Below are 17,638 nucleotides of genomic sequence, written 5' to 3'. Positions count from 1 at the left end.
AGCCAGTTTGCTCTTTCACCCATTAAACTGGCATTGGATTGGCACAGGAGGCCTCTGGCTAACCCCAAAACAAATGCACTCGCCAAGGAGTTGAGAGATCCCAGGAGAACTGCTTTGCACAAGGATTTGAGCAGGGGCTGTGCAAAAGCTTCTGCACTGATACCCTGGATTTAGTTCATCTACAAGCTGAGAGTGAGAGGAGGCAATGTGCGCAGTTAAATCTGAGTTACATAGGTGGGAGCTGTGCATTCCACTGCCTCCTGAGTGCAAGGAGCACCAGGTGCACAATACACCTTTGGGAGGACCTGGAGACACAAACACAATGCAAGTCACATGTGATGGAACTGTGCACAGCCCAGAATCTGCTACTGCTAGGGCACTGAGGATAGGACGATTGTGCAACAACTTCACTCTTGTGTCATGAGGTCCATAAGCCTGGCAGAGCACTCCTCAAGTAAACAGAGCACACCTGTGTTTGTAGTCCCCCTGGCGTGAGCAGAGCAACCTGCACTGGGGAGTCTGTTCTGTGCAAAAAGGACTGAATAGCCCAGGGGTCAACAGCCCCGCCCCCCCAGCATGGTTGCCAAGAGTGACATATAAGCTGATTTTCATCGGCACTGCACTCCGGGCAGGAGCTCAGCAGTGGGGAGCTTGCTGAAAGCCATGCCACCTCTGGAGTAACAGAAGACCACCTAATGCTACCAACCACCACCTAAACAGTAAAGCTCTGCATCTTAATGTATTTATTAAGGAAGCTGTTGTTAAGTAGGACTGACTACTGGTGACATTATCACTGACCCTTGGACCATACATAAAGGTCAAGAGTTCAAATTTCCGCACTCCTCCTCGGAAAGGTTGCTGACCCCTGGTATAACCCGTGCAGCTTCTCCTGTAGGGAATGGGCTGGTGGATCCCCTTGTAGGGTAGAAAAGCTGGTCGGCTATGCCATGCACTTCTCATACCTTGAAGGCTAGTGTGTATGCAGTAGTGTCTCCTTACTAAGCGAGTTGGCACACATGCTACAGCCACTTGTGCCCTCAGAGAGCCAGTGTGCCTGGCACAGTCTGCCTTGTGCAAGGCGAGCTGTGCATGCAGTGCCATGTTCCCAGCTGGAGCTGCTGGCATGTGTGGGGTGAGTTGAACCCTTCTCTTCCAGTTTGCCCTGAAGTTCTGATTCTTTATTTGGGCAGGCAGAGAAGAATGTTATTTATTAATACATTCGAGTCTTGTGGTTTTAAGAGTTTCCACCTGGCTGCCTCTCCTCTGCTCCTTCCCTGAGCCCGGGCTGTGAGTTCATTACAAACGCTTTTAGTTGCAGCCTGGCTCCCACTGCATTGTCACCTGAGCGGAAAAGCTTAAAAATAGGTCATTGCGCTTGGCTGCGCCGATTCGAGCCCCTCACGGTACATCTGCTTCTTGCCTTCTCGGAACTCTTTCACCACGAGTCTCCATTGCCAGGGCCTCTGTGCTAAATGCCTCCTGGGGCTCATCACTGACATGCTGCCTCCACGTACGTTTCGCTATCGATGAGCAAAGTGCCTCTGGGCATGCTACCTGTGCACAAGGCCCAAGGAGAAGCAGCTAGAAATGGAATAACAGTAAAAGTGACCCCTGGGAGTGCCAAACCCTGGTTCCTAGCCCCAGGGAACATGAGGCATCTGGATTATGATCTTCAGCGGTTGCCAGGTGCCTGTATTTTGAGCTCTCTTACATGCCAGCTTTGGGATGTAATCAAAATCAAAATACTAATCCTTGTTTTTTTGAGGCACTCAGCTAACAACTCAGCCACTCATGTCCGCACTCAGCAGTGACGAGACACTCAAAGACCTGTCCCACAGTGCACTGGGCTCACTGCTAAGCTGGGTGGACTCAGGATGGTCTTTTGTCACTTGTTCCAGCACCAGCCATGGGATCCCCAGCCACGTGCAGGGAGGGGATCCCCTGACTCCTGCTGGCTGCTCAGGAATCTGGAGGGGACTGGCTGAGCCAGGCAGTTACAAGCAGCTCTGCTTCTCCATGTCTCGATCTTTTTAATTGCACTGACGTAGCAATTTCTGAGACATGGGGGTGGGGGCGGAGTGTTTGTATGGAAAAATGGACCAGCCTTCAGTTACAGCACATGGAAGAGCTGCATGATCCTTGACATGAGTGCAGGAATCCACCCTCATTCAGCCTCACCCCCATTTTACTGCTGCCAGTACAGCCAGCTCTCAGGAGAGGCAGTTTCAGGAGGTTGGAAACTGAACTGCTTTTGCACCTAGGGACTGGAGGCCAATGAAACCGTGACTTACAGTGCTTGTGGCTACTGACCCACTGGCCTAGGCAGTTCCAGCTCAGCTTCCACAGTCTCTGTGTCTTTTGCAAAGAAGTGAACCTCCTTTCTGAAGTGTCATGGAAAAGACTGTAGAGTGGAGTTGAGTGGCTGTGAACAAGTACCCCAGTGCTGCAGTTTGTACTCCATAAAGACCACAGAGAACCTTTTGAGGGAGTCAACAATCCTGTGGACAAGGGGGATCCACTGAATGCAGTGTACTTAGATTTCCCTCACCAAAGGTTTTTAAGTAAAGTGAGATGCCATGGGACAGAAGGGGAGATCGTCTCATGGCTGGGTAACTGGTTACAAGAGCAGGAAAACAAAGAGTAGGAATAAATGGTCAGTTTTCAGACTGGAGAGAGCTAACTAGTGCTGTCCCGAAGGATCCAAACGGGAACCAATCCTATTCAACTTGTTCATAAATCAGATAGAGAAAGGAGTAAGGTTCCAAAATTTGCAGTTGATGCAAATTTGCTCAAGATGGTTAAAGTTCTCAGCAGACAGCAAAGAGCTTCAAGAGGATCTCACAAGACTGGGGGAGTAGGCAACAAAATGGCAGATGAAATTCAGTGTAGATAGATGGAAAGCAATGCATATTGGAAAACATAATCCCAATTACACATATAGAATGATGGGTTTGAAATTAGCTCTTACCACTCAAGAGGGAGATCTTGGAGTCTGGATATTTCTCTGAACACATCCAAACACTGTGCAGAGCAGTCAAAAAAGCAAACAGCATATTAGGATCCTTAGGCAAGGGATAAGACAGAATATATTATTGCCTCTGTGTAAATCCACAGTACGTCCACATCTTGAATATTGCATACAGATGTGGCCGTCCCATCTCAAAATGATATCTTGGAATTTGAAAAGGTTCAGAAAAGGGCAACAAAAATGGTTAGGGGGTTGGAATGGCTGCTGTATAAGGACAGATTAATAAGACTGGGACTTTTCAGTTTGGAAAAGAGATGACTAAGCATGGACATGGAGTGGAGAAAGTGAACAAAGAGAAGTTATTTACTTGTTCCCATAACACAAGAACTAGGGGACATCAAATGAAATTAGTAGGGAGCAGGTTTAGATTCAACAAAAGGAAGTACTTCTCCACACAGCACACTGTCAGCATTTGAAACTCTTTGCCAGAGGATGGCAAGAAGGAGGAATGCATGAGTGAATGGTGATAGATGTGCGCGCTGGGACAACAGGATGAATTCCTGGTGTATAGGAGAGTGATGGATGACTGGACAATTTGTGGATGAATTGGGTGGGGGAAGAATGGCAATGAGTGAATGTTTGGGGTCAGTGCGTGAGTAAGGGACAGACAATAGGAAATGGATGTAGAAATAAATACATGGCTGTTCATGGGACTGACTCATTGCAGAATCCATAGGAAGCTCTGCTGGTTTCACTGTTGTGCCCTTTAAGGCGTGTGGTAGTCAGATATGAGTGTCTCTTACAGTAAATTAGTGCAATTCTCTTAGTGACTCTCAGCCCTGGTCGGTTGCGTAATGAGCCCATCCTGTGTCCCTTTGGAAAGACTGTTATTGCAGGCTTGGTGCTGAAAGAGTCTGTGTTCCTTTTCCCTTAGCTGTGTGGTGGATGAGATGGACTTCTCCGGCATGGAGCTGGATGAAGCTTTACGGAAATTCCAAGCCCACATCCGTGTGCAGGGAGAGGCCCAGAAGGTGGAACGGCTAATCGAGGCTTTCAGGTAGGAGAGCTGTTGCTGCAGAGTACCGGGGGCCCTGCTGGGTGTTTGACACCAACTATTTACACTGAGGAAAAGAAGAGTGAGGAAGTGGGAGTGGCAGGAAATGGGTGGAATAAAGGCCTGACTGGAGCTAGAGTGTTAATTGCTGTGTTGCTGTAGCTGTGCTGGTCCCAGGATACTAGAGAGATAAGTATGGGAGGGGTAGCCGTGTTAGTGACCCTTCCTTGCTGTTAGAGAGATAAGGTGGCTGAGATAATGCCTTCTATTGTACTAGCTTCTCTTGGTGAGAGAGACAAGCTAGTGAGCTGTACAGAGCTCCTCTTCAGGCCTGGGAAAGGTACTCAGAGTGTTACAGCTAAATACCAGGTGGAACCCATGTTTAGCATAAGGAGTTAACGAGCTAGCAGAGGCCCTTCAAGGTGAAGTGGGTGGCCATCAGCTCTGCAGCTGTAGGACAAAGAAAAGAGAGCAAGATAGAGCCAAAACTCCTTTTGAAGGAAGGTGAATCCAGTAGCCACCTAACGGATAAATCCCTCTGTCCTGCAAGCACAGAGATGTTTGTCTCACAGGAGCTCCGTGGCATTCATGGTGCGGAGTAGGAAATCCCTTGGACGACTGAGGCAATAATAATGTTTCTAGGACTGCTCAGCAGCCTGGGGCCAGAATGAGATGGTCCCTTGCGTGCTGTACAGGGGGAAGAGCATATGGGCACCTCCCACTTCCTGGGTGAGTGACTCACACAGAGAACAGCCATAATTGTGCTGGGGCTGCTCCTTCAGTGCATTCCTGTGGGTACACTGCCCCAAAACAGGGAAGCAGAGGGAGGCCCAGGGCCTTACCCCACACAAGCCATGCTTAGGGGAACAAGGTACACCAGCCTGTGGGTACCTTCTGGTACACAGTTGTTCCATAAGCTCCCTGTGGGAGAAGTTGCCATTGGTGAGTAAGCTGGGTCTTGGGTGAACAGCCAGATACTCCCAGTTAGTGTGAGATGAAGGCAAGTGTGATTGTAAAGGAGGGATTTGCTGCTGTGTATTGAGGATCGGGTAAGGGGGAGCAGTTTGGGCCCTGTGACATGCACATCTGGGGCAGGCTGGCCTTTGGTTTCCAGTCTTGGGTCTCCATGGCATTTGTGGACATCCCTCCCCTTACAGCCAGCGCTACTGTATGTGTAACCCCGACGTGGTCCAGCAGTTCCATAACCCAGACACCATTTTCATCCTGGCCTTTGCGATCATCCTCCTTAACACAGACATGTACAGCCCTAACATCAAACCCGACAGGAAGATGATGTTGGAGGACTTCATCCGGAACCTGAGAGGTAAGGGTGTTGCCCCAGGTAGGTATAACTCCTGCCACTCCTGGGGTGTGTGTGTGTGTGTGCCGAAGGCAAACTGAAGTTTTTTTAACTGAATCAGAGTGGCGGAAGCTGGAGAGGGAAAAGACTGGGTCCTAGGTCCCAGCTAGTCCATCACCTTGTGGATCAGGGAATAATTGTCTTCTAGAGTCTATTCTCCAGCACTGTGTCCCGCCCACTTTGAAAAGGCACAAGGAGTGGGGTCTTCAGCAGTCTTCTTGAAAGACCTGTGCACAGTTTAATTAATATCACAGCTCAGAAGTTTTCTCTGGTATTGCAATTTTCCTTTGCTTGATTTCATCCTGGTTACATCCTGTTGGATCTCCCAGAACACTTCCTGTCCCATCTTGGTGCTTCAAATATTTGTACAGTATTTCCTGATCCCCTAAATATTCCCTTCGTTAATTCCATGCTATTCCCCCAGACTGTGTAACTCAGCCCCCTCCTCCTTACTCTCCACACCCTCATTCTCTTATCTTGAGACTCGCTTTAGTTGATATCTAACCACTGTCCACATGCACCTCACCTATTAATCTTGAAGGGACGTAGTTGAAGCTCCACTGTTGGAGGACACTTGCAACTAGACTAGACCAAGCAACTAGTAAATGTGCAACTGAGCCGGGATCCTGGACTGGCAGGGAATTGGGCTGGATCTCCTAATGGGTCTCTTCCATCTTTAATGTCTATGCTTATGTGAAATCAATGCAGGGTTTATTGCTGAATGGCCCAAGATTTATAAATATGAAAGTGTGACTATAAAACTCCAGGGAGCACGTGGAAGGGAGCCAGCATGCGAGGCGATGGGATAATGATGTCCTTCGCATTGTCCTGATTACGTCATTATATCAGCCGAGAAGACAGTCTCTTATACCAAGAGATTATTGCACCCTCTCCATCTGCCCCACGCTGCCTGCACCTTGTGTCAGGAAGGCAGTCGGTCCTTGCTGAGGTCTGTCAGCTCTTTCCTTTCTCTCTGCCTACCCCACTCTCCATTCTCTATGCTTTGCAGGGGTGGATGATGGAGCTGACATTCCCCGGGAGCTGGTGGTGGGGATCTATGAGAGGATCCAACAGAAAGAGCTCAAATCCAATGAGGATCATGTGACGTATGTCACCAAGGTGGAAAAATCCATAGTAGGGATGAAAACAGTGAGTTCTGAACCTCTGCTCTGTTCTTCTCACCTCTGCTTCCCTCTCTCCTGAAGTCTCCTCTGTTGTCTCCCCCTCTGCCCCACCTTCTATTGCAGGTGCATCCTTGTGCTTTTTCTTCTCCATTCACCTCTTTCCCATAGTCCCGTCTTTCTCCCACTTCTATTCCCTTCCCTCCTTCAACCTTATCCTGGATTCCCCTCCATCTTGCAGTCTCGTTCCTAAAATGGTCGTGGACCGCCCTTGCCTAGAATTTGTCTTAACCAATGCACTAATCCTCTAGCCAAGAGTCTTATCACGGGCCCTGCCTGCTAACACCTTGGAGGTAGCACTGCTCTGTTTCAGACTCTCTCAGGGTTTGTTTGGAGATAGACAAGGGAGAGAAGAGCGGATAGAAAGCGTTCTCAGCCAGCTGTCCCATTAGCTCCTTGAGGAGTGCCCCAGTTATGAGAACCCCACCGGTTTCCTTCGCAGGGACTGAGAGTCAGTAATGCAAAAAGAGAAACAAAGGACAACAAACCCTTTACCTGAACTGCGGGGAAGGGTCAGAAAGTTACTCACAGTGAGGCTGATGGCAGGTTGCTGAAAAGGGTAAATGGTCAACCACAGTCCTTGTTAGCCAGACGGGTGGTGATCTGATTCAACAACAACAGGTGGGCTCCCCATGCCTGCCTGCCTCACCACTCCCTTGGGACCAGTTTTTGCTGTGGCAGGTGGCAAAAGTGATGGGGAGGAGAAGGAGGCAGGTGGGCAGGGCTGGCCCGTACCACTGCTGTCAGGATACGTGAAGGTTTGGGTTGTGAGAGGTGTTACAGAATCAAATGGGTTCGGAGGTAGTGAGGACATTTCCTACTTAACTTCTCTCTTGGGCCCGGCAGGTTCTTTCTGTGCCCCACCGCCGGCTGGTCTGCTGCAGCCGCCTGTATGAGGTGACAGATGTGAACAAAGTGCAGAAGCAGGCTGCTCATCAGAGGGAAGTGTTCCTCTTCAATGACCTGTTAGTGGTGAGTGTGCTCTGAGATATGAGGCAGGAGAGTGGCACCAAAGGAGGAGGAAAGCAAGAGGAAGATTTCCTGGGGATGCTGTGAGAGTCCAAAGGATAACGGGGCCCAAAAAGAAGCTAGACAACTTGGTGGATGACAGGTGCATCAAGAGTGATTAGCCACAAGAATCAGGGACACAACCCCATGTCTGTGAGCGCCCGATGCTGGGAGTGGACCTCAGGAGATAGATCACGTGATAATTATCCTGTTCTGGTTATTCCCTCTTGAAGTATCTGGCTTTGCCCTCTGTTGGAAGATGGGTTACTGGGCTAGATGGACCACTGGTCTTACCCAGCCTGGCCATTTCTACATAAAGAAGCTTGCCAGTCTTGTGGGGGACACAGTTAAAATAGTAGACCAGGAAGAGAAACAGGCTGGTGGCAAAACTAGGCCTTAGCGTACCCCACCCCCCATGTCACATCACAAGAATAAGCCACAGAGTCCCCTCTCCGATGGTAAGAAGAGGCCCTGGCGTCCTCTGGGGTGGAACCTAAAGGAATTTCCAACCGTTCAATACACCATGTCCCATGACAGTTCTGTGTCCCATTAACAAGCAAAGCAAGGTCAGTACTTTCCACAGTGACTCCATTCCTTGCAGAGAAGTTCAGTTCTTTATCTGTCGGTCCCATGGCAGGCAGAGCTTCCCAGCTGTATATATCCTGTCTGTTGGACACTGCCAAGCCACTGCCTTCTCCCACTGCTGCTTTCAGCGTAGGGTATTCCTTATCCACATAGACACCCACAGATTTCCACGGCACTTAAAAAACCCATCCCCTGCCCCCAAGGAGCTTGAAGTCTATCTTAAGCAAACACTGACTTACCAGGAGCCAGATTGAGCAGACAGAATGGGAGAAAAGTTCAGCACTAGAAGCCTCATGGTAAGCAATGAGTTTTGGGGAGTGATTTGGAGGTGGATTGGGAAAATGGCTGGTCCAGTATTGACTCAGGCTGTGCCTGTCCCTTGCATAGGCCCACAGTGGGGATAGCTCCTTGTATGCTCACCATGCAAGAGCTTGAGTGTTGGACCTGCTTCCCACTAATGTCCCCTGAGGCACTAGCCAACCAAAAGGGGCAGGGAGGGGATGCAAGACAATGGCCACATGGGCAGGGGAGAAGGGGCTACACTCTCCTAAGGGATAGTGTGACATGCACCATTATCCTATACCCCAGGCACTCTGGAAGGCATGTTGTATATGGCTCTAGGACACCCTCAGTGCCAGCCCATGCCTTAAAGGTGTACTCTGGCCCACAACGGGGGATTGGCTAAAAGTCCTCTTGCAAAGTTGGAAATGCGAGAGTGTAAAAGAGAGGGCAGGTGAGGAGCGAGGAGAGTGGGATCTGGGCTCTGTGTGCGTGGACAGTCTCGGGTTGCTGTGAGTGCAGAGTGGTCCAGCCGGAGAATCGTTAGACAAAGAGCCCCTGGGTTAGCAGTCGTTACTCTGATGTGGCAGTAGCTGAGCACCTCTGAAGTCACGCTGTGCATTTTTTATTGCTTGTGCCTCGTTCTTTCCCAGCGCCCTGAGCTGCTGCTGTCGTTCTCTTTGTGACAGATCCTCAAGCTCTGCCCCAAGAAGAAAAGCTCCTCGACCTACACGTTTTGCAAGTCAGTTGGCCTGTTGGGGATGCAGTTCCACCTCTTTGAGAATGAGTGTAAGTCTGCTGCGGGCTGTCACCTGGGAGGGGTGGAGCTGGAGGGAATCGAGTGTGCTGAGTGGCTCCTCTGTGGGGGCAGTGCATGGGGGAGGTGTTGCTCCTACCCGCTAACCTCTGTGTTGCACCTGTGCAAGAAGCAGCTGGAATGAGTCTGCTTGCTCCCCCTGCTCACAGAAGAGGAAAGGCTCACGCTGCAGCAGAGGGGGTGCCACTGGCTGGACTGGCAGCGTGGCCAGGACCCCGCACATAGCCAGCACCCACTGGAGATTGAACCAAATGGAGTGTGCTCTTAGCAAGTGCAGTTGCAGGGCTTGTCCCCCCAGTAGGTGTTACGGGTCCATCTCTGCCTCCCCATACCGCTCCTATTCAGGTGCTGCCCCTCCTGCCCTCCTCCTCCTGCCTACTGGAACAGGGCCCACAAAAGTGTGGCACGAGGCCAACCCTCGGCAGCTTGACCTTGATGACCTGGGAATGCTGCCATTATTTGTCATTCTTCAGACAGGTTAGGGTAACTGATGGGGCCGGCCTTGGAGCAGGAGGAGATGGCAGCATTTGCACAAGCTGCTACGGCTGCTCATTGGCACTTACGGTCGCCTGTGTGGCGCATGCCAGGGAGAAGGGACAATGATGATCGTACGTCACCCGTGCAGATTCCTGGCCACCCTCAGCACCCTTTGCAGATAAGCTTTTTCACCTGCACAAGCCCACCTGCAAGATCGGTACAGGCACTGTGCCTTACATCCCCCTTGGCAGAGAGGCTGGTGGAGGCTGAGAGGATAAGGGCCCAAGCTCGCAGAGGGGGGTCACTGTCAGAGCTGGGATTAGGCTTTGGGCGTGTTGTTATTAATGTGTTTTATCGTAGTGGCCAGGTGCCACCCAAGAGAAAATCCCCACCTTGCCAGGCTGCACACACACCAAGCAGACAGTTGCTGCCCCAGGGAACTTACAGTCTCAATAGACGAGACGGACACAGGGAGGGGGGAGGGCTGGAACACAGAAGCAGAGTGAATTCCTGGCCCTACAGGATTCAGTGTGAATCTTGCAGTTGACTTCAATGGTACCAGGACTTGTTCTGTCCCCTGGTGGGTGAGGGAAAGATCTGTTGCCTGAATGTAAGTGCTTTGCTCCTATTCCATCCGAGTGCCCTGTCTCAGCAGTTCCCAGAAGACATGGAACGTATCGCAAGCGTAGCAGTTATTATTGTCAGCGCTGAAGTTCCGTGCATGCTGTGCTGTTATTTAGTGGAGTTATTGCAGTGGTGTGTCAGGGCTGGAGGTTGCTGGCCTCTGCACTCTGTGGTAGTGTTGGTGCCTGCAGCATCTAGGGCAGAGTTCCTTTCCCCTATGCTGTAATCTAGCAGAGGAGATGGACTCACCGGGTGAGAGTGGCAAATACCAGTTACAGAGTACCATCAGTGACTGCAACGGAGGTGTGACAGCTGTGCCTCGGTGCTTCCGGTGACTGGCCCTGAGCTGCACTGTGAAATGGTCACCTGTACAGTCACAGCTCCGACCCTATAGGGCAGCATAGGAGCTGTGACCTGAACAGTGCAGGTTCCCAGATGCTGCCCTGGCCTACCATGGAATTGCACTCCTCAGCTTTGCGTCACTGCGAGGGGTTCTTGTTGGTTGTGCGGTTGTGGGAGTGATCTCAAGTGACGGCTGGTGCTGTTGGGCATGGGGTGTTCGTTCTGTCCATGTCTTGTTGTCTCCTTCTCAGATTACCCCCATGGCATCACCCTGGTGACTCCAGTTTCGGGCTCAGACAAGAAACAGGTACTCCACTTCTGTGCTCTGGGTGCAGAGGAAATGCAGAAATTTGTGGAAGATCTAAAAGAGTCGATAGCAGAGGTGATGGAGCTAGAACAGATACGCATTGAATGTAAGGCTTCCAGCGTGGTCCAGACTCCATGCAATCATGCTGTATGTATGTCTGTGTGTTTTGGGGTGTGGGGGTGTTGAAGATCCCTTCCGTGGGGCTGTGTGTTTGTGTAATTGTTCCTATGCAGAAATGAGCTGGCATTAGTAACAGGTTCTCATAACCTTCATCACATTGTGCTATTTTACTCCATGAGAGGCAGCGTGGCCCAGCAGACGGTGTACTGGACTGGGATTAGGCAATCTGGGCTCTGTTCACAGCTTGCTGGTGACCTGGGGCCAGTCACTTCACCACCTCCTGTATTTTGCTAGGTAAAATTTTATGGCCTGTGCTCTTCAGGTCTGACTAGATCAGGAGGTTCCCTGCTGTCCTTAATGTCTCTGAATGGATGAGTATTCCTATCAGAGGCAACTGTTCTCTCTCTGGAGTGAGGTGCCACTCACTGTGGACGAGAGCGTTGGAGTCTTTCCCTCTGGAGTGGTTACACCCTTGTGCGTACGCAGCATCTTTAATTCCTAGCTCTCTCCTGTCTTTCTTTGCCCCTCTCTCCCTTCTTGTTCACACATCTGCTCCACTGGTTGACTTTCTCTTCTGTTTCTGTTTCACCTTCACTCTTGTCCTTGTCTGTCCCCATTCACCTGTGTCCTTCTGACTCTCAGGGGAGCTGGAGAAGCAGCAGGGGGCAAAGACTCTTACGTTAAAGACCAGCGGGGCTCAGATGGAACCACAGTCCAAGCAAGCATCTCCGACAGGTTAGACGTCACTCTCCTTGGGGAGCTGGCTGTATCGCTCTTACTCAGCCCCTCAAGCAAGTACTCTCATTGACTTCAGTGGGAGCTAGTGCTCGGCTCCCCGAGTAAGGGCTGGGCCCTCAGCAACTAGTGGAAGTGAGTTGAGCATAAGTGCTCAGCAGGTAACTAAGAAGTCCCTTTAAAGGCCACGTGGATGGCAGAATGGCCACTGAGAATCCTCTGATTGCTCACAGACCAAAGTCTTCTGTTTATCCCAAGAATGGACAATGGTACTATAAGTTCTCCTCTCGCCATCCCACCAGCCTGCCTCATCCACCACTTCTAAGTAGCACAGGCTTTGTGTTCATTCTTTCACGACTGCCAGTTATGGCCAGAGACAGTGGAGATTTGGGTGCTAGTCCACAAGAAATGGAGCTAGAATCAGCAGCTTATTTAATCTACCCCAGCAAGTGGTTATTGTGTGACGACAGCAATCAGGTGCCATCAGCCTGGGTTGGAGTTGAACCTGGAGGCTTGATAGCCCCTCACCAGTCCTCTAAGCTGCCACATCTTCATGCTGTGCTGCAGGTCTGCCCAAAGGGGTGGGCAAAGGGGGCAGCTTCCCCGGGCCCTGGCTATTCAAAAGGACCTGGGGCTCTTGGCCATCACCGCCACTACTGCAGCAGCAGCACCTGGAGCCCTGAGCCCTTTAAATTGCTGCCAGAGACCTGGCCACATAGTCTGGGTGGCACTAGGGACTGGCAAGGCAAGGATGTGATGCAGGCTGGGCAGCGTTGAGGACTGGCTGCCCAGCCCTGCCCCCCTTCCACTTGAGGCTCTGTCCCTTCTGGGAGCACAGAGCTGCACCCCCAGCCTTGACCAGAAGCCTGGTAATTCTGTTGCCCCCGCCCCCGCTGTTCTCCTTCTGACGTGATGAGGTAAAGGCTTCCTCGCTGATCGGTCTGTTTTATTTCAAAGGCAAGAAGGAGTTGGGGGAGAAGGTCTCAGATAGCGCAGTGGAGGTAAGTAGAACACAGAGCAGCTGAGGTAAGTAATGCTCTCTCACTTCAGCTCTTCTCACCTTCTCTGTTGTTTCTTTTCTCAGGTTTTAATCAATGCCTCCCCAGCCAGACTGACAATTTTACCAATTTCCAGAGATACAATTAAAAGTTACTGCTAGGACGGGTAATACAACTTTCAAATCCAAACTAAACTTCAAAGCATTTTCAATCCGTTTTTATAACTGCAACATCCCTCATGGGCCGAGCTCCCCAGTGCCATAGACTAACCCGCGCTGCTATTTCAGGGAAGACCGAGAACCCAGCTAAAAGCTCGCCTTGGCAAGCCACTGACATTGCTAATGCCATGCAGCTACTGGTATGAACTTACCCGCAGTAACTGTCCCCGTGAGCCTTGCCCCATGGAGTCTCCCTCTTATGCAGGGAGCTCCAGTGTCCTGTCTGCACGTCTTTCCGCAAGGATCGCCAGTCCCTAGCGGATCCGCTTGCCTATCTAGAGATTCCCGGTGCTGCCCAGATCCTTGTTCTCCCAGCGCAGCAGTATCACCTGGGAGCTCTCCCCCACGTGTCTTTTAGCGGCCCTGAACTTGGCCTTTCCCAAGACAGCTCTGTCTCCTGGCAGATGCCTGTTGCCACAGTGCACTCCATCCCCCTGCAGCTCTCAGTCCCCTTGGAGGGCAGAGGAAGCTGCATTTACCTGCAGATTGCCATTGCCTGAGGGAGGTGCTTTCAGTCCTCAGCTTCCAGTTCCTGCCGGGGCCCATGTTTCCCTGCAGATCATTGTCACATCGCGTTTGGGTGCCGCTAGCACTTCCGGCCATGCAGCCACTTATTCCAGGGGAGGCTCCACCACCTCAGAGATACCCATGGCCGAGGGAAGCTCAGTTATCCTGCCACTTCCCACACCCACTGAGAGCCCCTCACTGCATAGGAGCTGATTCCCAGTGAGTCGTGGCAGCAGCCGACAGACGTACGTTCCACCACCGGCCCCCACACGCCTACCCTCGTGTGGAACCACTTGCACCCCGCAGACACTTTGCACCGCGCCAGAATCTGTCCCCCCAGAGTGACCCAGTTCTGGAGGGAGCTTCACTTCTTATGGCCATTCATTGTCCCGGGGGAATCTGGCTGCCACCTTTCCCCTGGGGGGAGCATTGTTACCTGCAGCCATCCATTGGTGGGGGCACTGTGCTTCCATCCAGTCCACCTGAGGGAGTCTTGTGATCTCCCTGCTACCCTGTCCCCTGGTGAGAGTCCTGCCTTTCTCCCTGCTGTCTGCCAGCCGGACACTCACCGCCTCCTGGGGATCTCTGAGACCTGGCAGACACCCATGGGCAAGGAGAGCTCTGCTATCAGTTAGTTCTCCCAAGAAAGCCCCACTTGCTTCATCTGCCCTGCAGCCATCAGCTGTGTGGGGCTGGCCTGACCCAGGTGCCCAGGGAAGCTCTATTACACTGAAGCTGTCTGCCCATTTTCACTCTGGAATCAGGGGGTGCCCATATGTGGGGGGCTCTTATCAGGTCCGTAGAGACCCCTAAAGCCTCTCTTCCTTTCCCCTCATCCTTCCAATGGCCCAGTAACTCGCCTCAGCGGAAGAGCATCTCCATTTTCTGAGATTATCTAATCTGCTGCCATTTCATCATGACTTTCTGTTCTCATTGTACTGGCTAGATGGGTGATTTTTTTTAACTCATTTCCATTCACTTACAAACCATCAAACGGATCAGCGGGAGCTGCAATTTGCTGGAATCCAACAGATTTCTGCTTTTTTTTTTTTTTTTCCTTTTGTAAACAGCTTAGCCAGTCATGTTATGGACCTTCCTGCTTAGGGAGACGGGGCAGCAGGACGGGCTCGAATCTTGCTCCGAGTCCTAGCCAGTGTCATTTTGTGGACTGGCACAACCTTGATTATCTGACACTCTGCTAACCAACCCCCCCACCCTGCTGCCTGGAGCAAGGCCACAGCCTCCCAGGCCCACTCGTTTCACTGAGAATTCTCACGCGCCTGCCCTCTCAGAACTCGTCCGCGCCCCTCAGGAGGTTTGCATAATCAAGGTTCGCCTTGTGTTTGGGAAGGCTGGCCCTGCCTGTAAAGGGCTGGCAGCAAGAGGGGCCCTTAGCTCTAGCTGGGCGTGAGACGGGAGAGAGCTGTTGTGGGGGGCAGGGGAGCTGCAGCTGTGGTTGTGCTTTGGGTGGGTTAGGGCTGATGTGAATGAGAGATTGTGGGGCTCAGGGCAGTCAGTTGTAGCAGATGGGCAAAAGTCTTGTAACATTTAATGCTTCTTTGACTGTTTCTAAACTAGGTGTCAATTCACAACAGGCTTCAAACGTACCAGCACAACTCTGTCCTGGGGCCCGAGAGTGGAGCACAGGCCAGCACGCGGCCTAACACGCCCCCCCGGGAAAGGCTGGAGACAGCACTGGTACCCTCCTATCCCGCCTCGGCAGGGACACTTGTACAGTGCCAGCAGATTGTCAAAGTCATTGTCTTGGACAAGCCCTGCCTCGCTCGTATGGAGCCGGCCCTCAACCAGACTCTGACCCGCTATGTCTCCTCCGATTCCTGCAGCTCCACCCCCTCGCGCAGTGCCAGCAGAGGGCTCCAAGGGACCCCAATGAAGATCATCCATCAGCCCCCACTTCCGCCTCCGCCACCACCCTACCACCACCCACACCAGTACTGCCCCCCCAGCTCCCTGCTTCAGAGGCGGAGGTACTCCAGTGGCTCCCGCAGCCTCGTGTAGCCGCGCCACCACAGCTCCAGGCAGCAGGGATTTCCCTCCAGGACCCCACCTGTCTCCAGGGAGGTCTAGTTTGGGATTTATTTTTTTAGTAAAAGAGAAATAAAGACAAACCCGGACAGGCCTCAGTTCTCCCCGTTTATGCCGTGGCGACGGACATTGTGAAGAGCCCGTTATAGATACTGCCGGCTTCCACACGTGCCTCCCACCCTGCCGCGCGCTCCTGCTCATGCCTCCCCCATGGGCATCGCTGCCAACCCGCGCCTTCTGGTTCTCTGCTTAGTCGCTCCGTGTCCTCAGTTTGCTATTTCTGCCTCTTTCTCCTCCCCGCCCCCTCCTCCACCTCACCTGTCCCCTGCCACAGATTTTACCCCACACAACTTCACTGGGCTCTGGCAGGAACAGACTCACCATTCAAGGCACCGGCCTGAGCCAGGGGACGGGTGGAGAGAGGAGGAGTCGCTGCTGCCACGACCACCACCACGTCCACCACAGCTGCCTGCTAAGATGGAGCTGAGCACATGTGAGATTCATCACACGCTTCCGCCTCACCACCCTGGGGCGTCCTTTCCTCTCGCAGCAGCCAGTCCCAGAGAGCATGAGCTGGAGAAGGCCAGAGCAGCCCGAGCTGTGGTGGAGCCCAGTGATGACTTCACTTTGAACCCCAAAACTCTGTCTGTTGTTCATTTGGGACACTGTACCAAGAGAGCTTTACTGAGACCCTGCAGAGCTCATCGCGTGTAAATACACCTGTGCGGTTGAGTACGCTCGGCGCATGCATACAAAAGAAAACACCAGTCTGTTCTGGGGCAGCAGAAGGGAGAAATTAGACCTGCTTTGCCCCTGTCCAAAGCCCTTCCTGGGCTGCTTTCTCAGACAGCTGGTGATGTCGAGTTTCCTGTCACGTGCGCGCGCGCACACACACACACACACACACACACACACACACACACACACACACACACACACACACACACACACACACACACACACGAGAGAGAGAGAACAGGACTAGTCTTCTCTGGTACACTGGACTATGTTCCTACCCTGGTAAACTCCCCTCCCTAACTGTGCCCATGTCCTCTCCCAGATGATTTTTGTGTTTCCGTCTCACTGGAATTTGTGCTCTTGAGAGAAAGCCAAATATGAAGTTCCCTGTGTGGGATGGAAAATCCCTTCACTTAGTCCTCTTCATTTTGCACACCGGGAGCTGTTTGGAGCCCACCCTCCGGATGGCCTCTGGGAATCATGCTTGGATGCACTATTGCCCTGGATTATATAAATATATATCCCTGTTCGGAATTTGGTCCTGTCCCCACACTCACACCCCTTGCACACACAGCTGCTGGGATCCCAGGCCTCCCCCTCCAAGCCAACTTTTAGCATGACTGGAGGAGATGCTCCAGAAGGAGGAGATGCTAGCTCAGCTCCTCGTGCTTATCAGAAGCTCTGATGTGCAGAAAGCCTGCAATAAAATGCGTATGTCTGTATTTTTAGAAAAAAAAATCTCCCCATGCAGTGGAGAGAGGAGCAGGTATTAATTAGCTTAAAGGCTTTGGTCTGACTCGCTGTATCTCCCTGCGAGGCTTAAGCAAAGCGACTTTAGAATTTGAAAATAGGGCAGAACAAGTTTCAGGTCCTTATTTTAGATTAAAAAAAAAAGAAAGCCGGAGAGAGATTATTTTTCCTCTCATGCGCGGCTGACACGGGAGCCAGGTGCGGGCTGGTGACACAGCAGTTCTATTGCCAGGCACCTGAAGGCTGGGGGGGAGTGTGGACGATTCATCAGGGAAGGTGGTGCTCCGTTAGACGCAGGAGAGCTTTTACCTCAGTGGACCCCATCCCTGGACGTCAGCGAGGCTATTTGCAGGCGCAAAAGCTGTGCTCGGTCTGACCCTGCCTGTTAGGCTCCCCCACATCCTTTCAGGTCAGTGGGCTTGGCTAAGACACAGCATGAAGGGCTTATGGTCAGCCAGGATGTGAGTGGGATGCAGATGAAGCCATTTTGGGCTCAGGTCTTGTAGGCTACGCACCAGGGTGTC

General features: G+C 51.9%; 1 protein-coding gene across 1 annotated transcript in view; it reads left to right on the top strand.

Annotated features, from left to right (window-relative positions):
- IQSEC3 (IQ motif and Sec7 domain ArfGEF 3) overlaps positions 1-15,295 on the top strand; it is a 36,502-nt gene extending 21,207 nt beyond the window's left edge. The window contains exons 5-14 of the mRNA XM_074983779.1: positions 3,903-4,025; positions 5,180-5,346; positions 6,392-6,531; positions 7,410-7,535; positions 9,125-9,224; positions 10,947-11,108; positions 11,765-11,857; positions 12,815-12,858; positions 12,942-13,021; positions 15,176-15,295. Of these exons, the coding sequence (XP_074839880.1) occupies positions 3,903-4,025; positions 5,180-5,346; positions 6,392-6,531; positions 7,410-7,535; positions 9,125-9,224; positions 10,947-11,108; positions 11,765-11,857; positions 12,815-12,858; positions 12,942-13,016 (1,030 nt within the window). The 3' untranslated portion in view covers positions 13,017-13,021; positions 15,176-15,295. The remainder of the gene's footprint in view (positions 1-3,902; positions 4,026-5,179; positions 5,347-6,391; positions 6,532-7,409; positions 7,536-9,124; positions 9,225-10,946; positions 11,109-11,764; positions 11,858-12,814; positions 12,859-12,941; positions 13,022-15,175) is intronic.
- The last annotated feature ends 2,343 nt before the right edge of the window (positions 15,296-17,638 follow it).

This window comes from Carettochelys insculpta, chromosome 1 (genome assembly GCF_033958435.1).
Source record: "Carettochelys insculpta isolate YL-2023 chromosome 1, ASM3395843v1, whole genome shotgun sequence".
Classification (NCBI taxonomy): Eukaryota; Metazoa; Chordata; order Testudines; family Carettochelyidae; genus Carettochelys; species Carettochelys insculpta.
The sequence above is the reverse complement of the archived record's forward strand: the minus strand, read 5'-3'. Positions and strand labels throughout refer to the sequence as shown.